The following is a 10,000-nucleotide window of genomic DNA, read 5'->3' as shown; positions in this document are numbered from 1 at the left end:
ATGAAAACGTGCCAAAATCGTTCGAAAACGATGACAACCCTCGCTGGCAACAGCCACGCGTATCATGAAAATATTCAATGAAGTTGTTGTGATTTCTGATAGTGATCTAAATCCAATCATCCAAACACCAAAAAATCAGAAGACTTCCTTTGTAATTAAACTCCTCATTTCCTTTTTAAACCCTCTCATATCGCCTTCGCAAGCTAGAATCTTGTAATTGTAAGCGTCTCTTGATTTTTCTTCTTCGATTAATTATCTTTTTATGCTCAGAATCATTAATTTTGGATGGTAGATGTAATGATTAGCCACTATCCTTTAATTATCTTCATTGAATCATTGTATATGTTTGCCTTTCGTGTTTTTTTTCGACTTTATCTAGTCTGCATTTTGTTTTTTGATCTGGATGTCAATGGTGTTTCAATCACTGTCTATTCCTAATTTATCTAGTGAAGGTTTAGTTTCTGACCTTCAATTCATTGCCTTCATTGTTATGACTTTGTATAATGGTGCATTTTAAAGTAATTTAAATCATTTTACAACATTTTCTTATCATCATTTAAATTTGGAACCATATATTGGTTTCTTAACTCCTGTATTAAAATATAGAAGCATATGCTCTAAACATCATTCAAAATTTATGAAAGTAAAAGGGGCAATTGTGCTGGGATGAAAAGGTTATTAAATTTAATAAGGAGAACATGTTAAAAAGCCACAATATGCCGCAAATTTGGACAGTTCCCTTAACTCCTGTTGTAGCTTTGCCAATGCTCACGGACCTGTCTTTTTTTCTCCATTATATCCAGACAATGAACATTTTAAAGACTTTTGAACATTAGAGAAACATAGGGAGTCTAATGCAAGTGATCTTACTCTAATCACTCTTTACAAATAAAAATTTCATTACAATTTCTTTGCTATTATGATTTGTATATCTGTTTATGGTGTAACTGAATCAAATTTATTCCTACATATTTCTCAGCAAAGAAGGAAACATTAAACAATCATGAGCAGGAACGAGCCAACTCGCGTGATGATAGGGGTGAATCAGTCCAGCATTAAAGGCTATCCCCACGCCTCCATCAGCTCCCAACGTGCTTTTGAATGGACTCTTGAAAAGATTGTTCGAGACAACATCTCTGGCTTCAAGCTGCTTTTTCTCCATGTGCAAGTCCCTGATGAAGATGGTTATCTCTCTCACTCATTCCTTGATAGTTCTATTTGTTGCTTGTAGTATTTTGGTTGATGGTTTCTTTAATAGCAATTTTGTTGAGGCAATGTAGTGGCATGTAAATTATTATTGAAATGACCTTATCTATTGTACATGTATTATATATGTGTAATAATAGCCATGTTCATAATCACATATATTTTGAAGCATAAGGGATATTCTGATATTGTGCACATTCTTTTTTCAAACTCTTTATTGGACAGCCCTTTTAAATTTGATATGCATGTTCTAAGCTGTATCGTGGGCCTCCATCTCTCAGTTCCTTGCTAATTCTGCTTTCTGTCTTGACGTGACTAAAGGATACATTTCATCTCCCCTATTGCTCTTTATTTTGTTCTAATATTCTCGCCCCTTTTAGTTTGGCTAGAAATGTCGATTCCCTGATTTTTTCTTTCTTTGGATCTTTATGCAAAGTTTTACTAGGATGTCAATAGTTACTGATGAAGTTTATTTTCCACGTGCTTTCTTGTTTGAAAATGCCGCCTTTATGAGTAAAACAATGACTACATGTAAGTAAATAATAATTGAGATGAATCACTCATGCCTTATTAGTTCAATTTTTTCTTTGCAAAGGCTTTATATTCTAGAATTCCAGGTGCTCCATTTTAAATAAGTGTTATGATTCTTCTTCAGTGTTTTTTTTTTAAGGAATATGCCTCATGCCTATTGACATTTTGTTATGCTTAGGATTTGATGACATGGATAGCATATATGCCTCTCCAGATGATTTTCAAAGCATGAACAACAGGGATAAGAAGAGAGGACTTCATCTCTTGGAGTATTTTGTCCACAGATGTCATGAAATCGGGGTAAAGAAGCTATGAATTCTTCAAGAAGTCTTCTCATCATTATCTTGACAAATATTTTCCCTTTAAATTCTTAATGTATTCCTTGAGGCTTGACTGTAGGCTTGCTAATTTCTGAACATCTCTTTTGTCGGTTCAATTTTTAGATGTACATATTTGATGATTTTATGCGACACTTGTAGATTGAGTGTGAAGCATGGATTCGAAAGGGTGATCCACAAGACACTATCTGTCATGAGGTGAAGCGGATACAACCTGATTTGCTTGTTGTAGGGTGTAGGGGACTTGGTCCCTTTCAGAGGTATTATAGACTATGATTTCACAATGTTCAATTATGTTTTTCAGTGATGTTCATTTGATTGCTTTTGCACTTCTGTTTTGCTTTCTTATGTCTTTTCTCAATCAGTGGAAAGAAATATTCATTATTCTGCTTTTATATCTTTGTGAAAGAATTGTCAGTTCTTTCTTAGTTTCAATTTTTTCAAAGAATGGTTTTTGGTTTGACGTATGGCCTACTAGATAGTATACATCCAAACCACCATTTGTAGAAATGACCATCTTTACATTACTTGGTCTATAGTTGCTCGGCTTTCACAGACATCTGAGTCACTAATTATCGGTTATTTTAGTAGAATGGTAGCTAGGAGGTAAAAAGTTTTTCTAATTGGAAGTTTCTTGGAGTGCATCTCTATCCAATCCCCTTTATTATACACCGGTTAAGTCTTTTTTTTTTCTAAAAAAAGATATATGTAATGGTCTTGTGGCTTTAGTAAAGTAGTAGGAGTGAAGAGTGGATCTTGATTTGGTGACATATTGGAAGCCATGGAGATAGGTAAAAGAAAAACTGGATTGGTGGAAGAAGTATAAGGCTCATAGGTCATGTTAATAGTGACAGTGTAGTTAGCCGAGTGTTTTTTGGGTTTAGTGACAAGGGAATGTGATTTGGTGTACGACATTTTGGAATATGGAATAGTTATTCACAAGGTCAACAAATCAATACGAATATTTCAACCTAAATCTAATATTGTTACTCATATGTGGCAAGACTAATTTCCCTCTAGAGTGATTAATACTCCCTTATTTTAGAAAATTGGTAGAACCGTTTAAATTTCAGCTTTACGTACTTTCGGAGAATAGATGTAGGTATTTGATCCATTTATGCACACATGCTACAAATGATTTGGACACATGTGTTGAGCATTACGAATGAAATTCTTATTAGAATATAATAGAATTACAGTGTTGAGCATGAATAAAATGTTTTGTTATATATATACTTACAACATATATCGTATATTTTACCCCTTTTGTCCCTTTAATTTTGTTGTACTTTCCATTTGGTTTATTCCTTTGATATTTCTACATTTTTATGTTTGATTGATTGTGGTCCCACCTTTTCTCTTTTGTCCTATATTCCAACTATATTTAGTAAAAGAAAAGTCTTATTGTGGCGAACCTAAGGAATTGTGGGAGTACTATTTTAGTTAATTAGACTAGAACAATAATTCCAGAGAGTTGTTGTCCAAGCACAATGTCCATGGATCCAAGTGTTGTTTCCTTGAATCATTCTTGTGAATCCTTCTCAACACACTCCTATGTTGTGGAATTTGATATGGATTGTTATGCTTTCTTGTCCTTTTTTAATACAAGTCTGTCATGTATGTCGTCCTTTGTCTATCTCTTATCATTTTACTTTCACAATGTCCAAATTCTGTAATCTATAATGGTTGAAACAATGGCTTTTGTTTGTTAACAATAGATACATGAACCACGTCTACCATTCTCCTTCATCTCATTCTTGATGATTTCTAACCTAGTTACCTGAGTTATTACAAACAAGCTGCATGCGATGAAAATTGTTTTATAGGGTACATATGACTATTAAAGGGTAACTCTAACCTATAACCCTAACAAAACAAAAGTTGCTAACGTCTATAGGCATCGCAATATGATTACTTGCGAACACCTTTTAGTGTGCATATGCACCCCCTTTGTTTTTGAGTCCACCTAACTTGATCCTACATGAAGTATCTTTGATTCTATCCATTTTAATGGATTGTATATTATAAGTAATTTATACACATAGACTTAGAGAAGTACATGAAGTTATACACTATTAAGAAAAATTTGACAAAGTTCATCATCATATCATCGTTATCATACCCAGTGTATCATGCTCATAGGAACTATGATCAGGGTCTAGGGAGGGAAAGAAGGCGGAAACTCATACCCATAAAGGATTGTATGACCAAAGAGTCCTTCGGCTCGAGAAACATCCACAGATGAATCCTTAGAAAAATTTGACAAAGTTTTTAATGCTAAATTTTTTTTTCTTTGGGGGCCTCATATCATGAATTGATTTGTCTTGGTTGGGTGAACCCTATCTTTTGGATATAAAAGGCTTTGGCTTTGGCATTGTATAGAGGGTATTGGGTGATTATGTGCTTACTATTTGGAAAGAATGGTAAATATAGCTTGGTTTTGATTTATGTAGTTTGTTTGAGTTTAAGCAATGCCTAAGATTAGTGATTTTTTTTTGTCATTATTGACACTATTCTCTTCTAAGATTATTTATAGTAGCTATATTGAAAATATTTTGCCTACTATAATTAAATGCCTTAATGAACTCATACTCCTTATTTACTAAAACCATTTATATAGATTTTATATCACTATTCTTTTTAAATTGATTGGACAATGAAACATCTGTCAATCTTACCTTATTTTGCTTACAATTTTCTGAAATACGTTTTTTCCTTCTAGAAATAATTATCACATAGCTTTTATCTTTTTTTTATGAAAAATATGATCCAGTTGTACTTACAAACCCTTCATAATAGTTTATCATTCTTATGGTATGCTCATTACTTATACCGAGTTAGCATATTTTGAAAGCTAATTTCAAACCTTTGATTTTTCGGGAAATGTATAGAAAATGCAGATTTTTTAAAATAGTATTCTCTCGTATACTTTATATATGCAACATTGCCCAATTTCTTAAGCAAGAGAAAGGAATGAGGTTTTGCCTTTTATATTAGCACTTTGTTTGTATTGAGGGAAAGGAAGGAGAGGGACATAACTTCCTTTATTTCGATACAATTTGAAGGAGATGGGGGAGGGGGGATTCAGAATAGTTTGATTTGAAGGGAGAAAGTCCTGTGACGAACCCATGATCTTTAATTTGGGTTGCAATATTAAAAAGTGATATATTAGCACAATAAACCAAAATCGCAAAAATTACTGCTCGCAATTTAGCGAAATGAAACTGAACATATTACTTTATCTATTTGTAGCACCCTCTATTTCTAACACTATGTTTGGATAATAATTTTAGAGAGAAAAGAAAGAAAAGGGAAAGTGGGGAGAGAAAGGAAGGGAAGAACACTGGAAGAAAAGTAACTCTTTATATAGCAGAGAAGCCAAGGAAAAGGAAGAGAGATGAGAGTTTTGCCTTCACATCTTTCTAACTTTGGAGATATTGAGACCTTAATAAAAAATTATTCATCTAATTCATCCTATTTCCTCCCCTTCAAATCCCATCCCTCCCATTTTATTATCCAAACAAGAGATCCTCATCTCTTCAAATCACTTCCCTTTCTTTTCCTTTATTTCCCTTCATCCAAACACACTTTAAGAGTTTCTCTATTAGGGAATAAAGACTAAATTTTTTGGAGATGAAAAGAAGAGTGGAAATTTGGGAGATAGAAACGTTGAGTTGTAGTGAGTATTTTTAAATTTAGGAATGCTTAAGAAATAATGAATATATTTAAGCAAAAAATACTTTTCAAAAATGAAAATGATTCCATAATAGACAAACAGTAAAACTCTTCATTTTAGTAACATGAACAAACTTTTAAAAATAGTGATAGTTCTATAATTTCTATCTTACTTCTAAGATCAATTTGTTTTTTAATAATTTCATTAACCACCTAAAAACACATCACTTCTACATAAATGACTACGCAATCATTTAGCTATTGATTTTCTATGCTATTGCATACTTTATTTTCAATGGTAATCATCAAAGAAAATTCCCTTGAGAATTAAATTTGTGGAATATAATTAAAGAAATATGACTTCTAAAATATTTTTTTTTGGATTGGGGCCCTCTTGAACCTAGTGTATGTCTGACTATGTTCCTTAATTTAGTTAATAACCAAATCTCTTCAATTGTGGAAAGATTTGGAGGGAAAATGCTATTCTTCTTCCTTTCCTTTCCTATCTCTCCTAAACAAATAAGGGAAACTTCATTTATTATTCTCTCCTCTTTTTTCCTGCCCCTTCCCTTTCCTCTTCTCTTCCTTTCCTCTCCCTCATATATTATTATTCAAACCAAGTGTAAGTGAGAGTTAGAGAGCTCTTTTGTTCCATAGTAGGCATGTTTATTTTCTGGCTACTAGAGTATCAAGTGCTTCATCATCAGGAAACAAAGGAAGTGGCTACTAAATCTGGACGAGGAGAATATCACTCTACACAAAAAACAAGTAAAAATATAGAAACCTCACAATCTTAGTTTTAAGAAGCGCGAGGCGCACTATGCACAAAAGGTCTTTTTTCCGAGGAGTAAGGTGCAAGATGAAAGCATAGGCTTTTCCTATGCGAGGCTCACAATTTTGCTAAAAGGCTCTAAACCCAATTTTAAAACATATTTACTACTTAAAACAACATGAAATTCATATCATTACAACATACAAGTTAGATAAATTCTACTCACATAAAGTCATAAGATAACATAGTTCGTATTTGACCATATTCTCTTGCAGAATCCAAAGGGTATAAAGATGCAATAAGAGTGCATGAAATCATTATTCAAGATATAAATCATGATACATCGATATCAATACAAGCACAAAAAAGTTTAAATGATAGCACAAAATAACTTTTATGCTAAGACTTGATCACTATAACAAACTAGGCAGAAAAATTAAGTAAGTAATTAAATTAAATTACACATCAAATATACAATATTTTAATAATTTTCTTTTGAGTAATCTGTAAAGAAATTAGAGATTAAATGAATCATAGTAGTAAATGATAGGAGTAAAAGTATAAAAAGAAAAAACCATAAAAAAAGAGAAAAGAAAAGAAAAGAAAAAAGAAATAGAAGAAATGAGAGAAAAGAAAGAAAACAAAAAGACAAAAAGTGATCGAAATCAAAAAGAAAAAAGAAGATAAAGAGAAAATAAAATGAAGACAAATCGGAAGAAGAAGAATGAAACAGAACTGTGCTCATGCTGCTGTCTCATCTACTTTGGCTAGAACAAAAGGGCTTTTTTCTCTTTTAAATTAAAATAAACAATTATTTCCTTAAGGTAATCTAGTAAATCAAACAAAGGTAAGTATTTTAGTACTTGAAACTTAAATAAAGCAAAAACATGATGTAACATAAAAGAGACGCATGAGGCACACTCTTCTCCCTCGCCACTTGTACTACGCTAAGGCGTGTTTCTGGTCGTCTTGGTGCGCCTTGTGCCTAGGTACACCTCAAGTGTGTTTTCACTATGTTGAATATATATATAATTATTGGAATTGTACTTTGTTTGAATTATGAGTCAATAGAATGTTAAGATCAAGTGTAATTTTCCATGAGAACAAGGAACATGAAAAGAACATGATGTAGTCTAAATCAAGACTTGTTAAATATTCTTTATGGCATTACAATATCTAAGGTGTTGTATTACAAGTAGTGATGGTCACGACGCGGTTTTCAGCCTATTGTGGTTCCAACACCACAAAACTGGAACCTGATTCGGACCGCTCATGAACGGTTTCAAGTGATTCCTTGCTGGTTCCTAACGATTAAGGGGCGGTTCCAGGTGGGTCAGAGGGCGAGTCAAATGGGTTGACCCACGAGCTCTACAATTTTATTTTTTATTTTTTCTAAACAATTAATATAAAAACAATCAGAAATATTGAAATAATAAATGACTTACCTTTGTTGAATATTATCCGCATGTCAATTGTCTGTCAAAGAATTACAAAAAATAAAAAAGCAAATCTAATTATCAATTATCAATCAAATTAAAAATTAATAAAAAAAAGTCGATTAATTAACCTAAAAAGGGAGGATGATAATTGAACCTAATATCACGAAGGAATACTAAGTTGTGTACGTATCCTGAAGGAATTAAAGTCCACGTAGTTGTTTTCATACCTTTTAATTGTATTTTTTGGTTGTTTTTCAATGGTTGTTAATCCTAATCATTATCTACATCTTCATCTCCCTCTTGGTGCGATTCCGTGATTTAGACTTATCCATTAGCCTTATGGATCATTATTGCCTTGATCATTGTCGTTCTTTGATCCTTGTGTCCGTACATTTGCTTGATCTCAATCTCTCTTGCAAACATATATTTGTTTAGGATGTGAAGCAAGATGAGTTTCTTTTTATCGATTACTCTCTTACTGCACTGAAAGCAGATTCCGACGCAATAGTAGAAGATAGAATTACAAGGGTATCCGTTGCGATTCTTGATAATATAAGAATTTTGATGGATTTTTCTTTCTACCATTCTAAAGTATCAGAACACTCTGGTGCTATTTCAAAATGATTTTTGAGATATTTATCTATTTCTACATGTGGACGGGATGAGCATGAAGATCATAATGACTACTAATTATTCTACTTATGACTTAATCAAACCTAGTTGGATATTCTGAGACGCTAGTACGACGCCCAGACACATTGCGTTCGGAGGTGTATAAAGTTGCATAAATTATATAGATCTCCTAAACTCTTCCAACAATTTCTAAATAATTGTCCACATCACTTTCTGATGATTTACACATTAATAATAATGGCCTATCAATTTGCTAAGATATATGGTTTTAAGAGTTGGTCTAAGATTGCTGATATCATAAATATAAAGAAAATCCCTAAAATATGTTATCCACTTGTCCATTTTCTTGAGTATCAGCCTCAAAAATGTATAATAGTCGTCATTTTCTAGTTAAAAAGATGGACAAAATAGTAATGCATTCACTAATTACTAAATGGCTGTTATATTCATATACATATGTGTGTTCATACGCTTCTAATATGTTGTGTGTACCTATAGCAAGATACCATTCTTGATCAATTAAGGTACGTTCATTGTACATTCGTGTTATTACGGAACAATATTTAATAGCATTTCTCTTGGGTTGAGTTCCAACGAGTTAGGCAATCTAAATCCAATATACCTTGGTTAAGCCATTTTGCTTACATAGTTGTTTGTACCTTCTCTTTACCTATCCTAATTTAAGCCGCTTAACAATATTTCTAATGTGATCTAATAAATCACTTATTTCGTTATTACACTATCGACTAAAATTTATTATTTGAGCACAGCAACGTATATGTAATAATTGACCATTTAGGACCAAGTTAATAGTTTGTTTTTGTATTAAAGTTCTATTCATTATATGTTCACTGCCGCATCATCTACACAACAAGCGGAAAATTTTTCTTACAAACTTCTTCCCTACATATTTCCATTAATCTTGATTTAATATTATGATTTTTTTTGTGATTTAGGCAAACGTAATAATTCTTTTTTTGATAAACCAATTTTCGACTATCTAATGTGCTAACACACATATAAGAATCATTAGGTGGAGTGAAGAACAAAGTGTCGGTTGTTAAGCTAAACCTACCATCAAAAGTTTTAAACATTTTGATTAATTTATACTCCCTCTGTTCTTTTTTGATCTTCCACTTTGAGTTTTTCACACATATTAAGGAAGATAGAATCTTTGGGTTGTAGTGGGTATTATTTTAATTAAATAGTAGTGTGAAGTAATAATTGTATTGGAAGTATGAGGTTTTAGTGGGTATTATTTTAATTAAATAGTAGTGTGAAGTAATGATTGAATTGAAAGTATGAGAGAGAAAATAATTATAAATAAAAGAAAAGGGGTACATTAAAAGAAAAGGGGGAGCTTTAAAGGGTAAAAGTGGGATAAAAGCTTTCTAAAAATAGAAAGT

The 10,000-nt window shown here is 32.2% G+C and overlaps 1 protein-coding gene across 1 annotated transcript in view; it reads left to right on the top strand.

Moving 5' to 3' along the window:
- The window catches only part of LOC130807510 (universal stress protein A-like protein), an 11,944-nt gene that overhangs the window by 257 nt on the left and 1,687 nt on the right, over window positions 1-10,000 (top strand). The window contains exons 1-4 of the mRNA XM_057672740.1: window positions 1-219; window positions 980-1,184; window positions 1,916-2,037; window positions 2,217-2,335. The exon at window positions 1-219 is cut by the window's left edge and continues 257 nt beyond it. Of these exons, the coding sequence (XP_057528723.1) occupies window positions 1,004-1,184; window positions 1,916-2,037; window positions 2,217-2,335 (422 nt within the window). The 5' untranslated portion in view covers window positions 1-219; window positions 980-1,003. The remainder of the gene's footprint in view (window positions 220-979; window positions 1,185-1,915; window positions 2,038-2,216; window positions 2,336-10,000) is intronic.

Source organism: Amaranthus tricolor, chromosome 3 (assembly GCF_026212465.1).
Source record: "Amaranthus tricolor cultivar Red isolate AtriRed21 chromosome 3, ASM2621246v1, whole genome shotgun sequence".
In the NCBI taxonomy this organism is placed as follows: Eukaryota; Viridiplantae; Streptophyta; class Magnoliopsida; order Caryophyllales; family Amaranthaceae; genus Amaranthus; species Amaranthus tricolor.
Note: the sequence above shows the minus strand (reverse complement) of the source record. Positions and strands in the feature narration are given on the sequence as shown.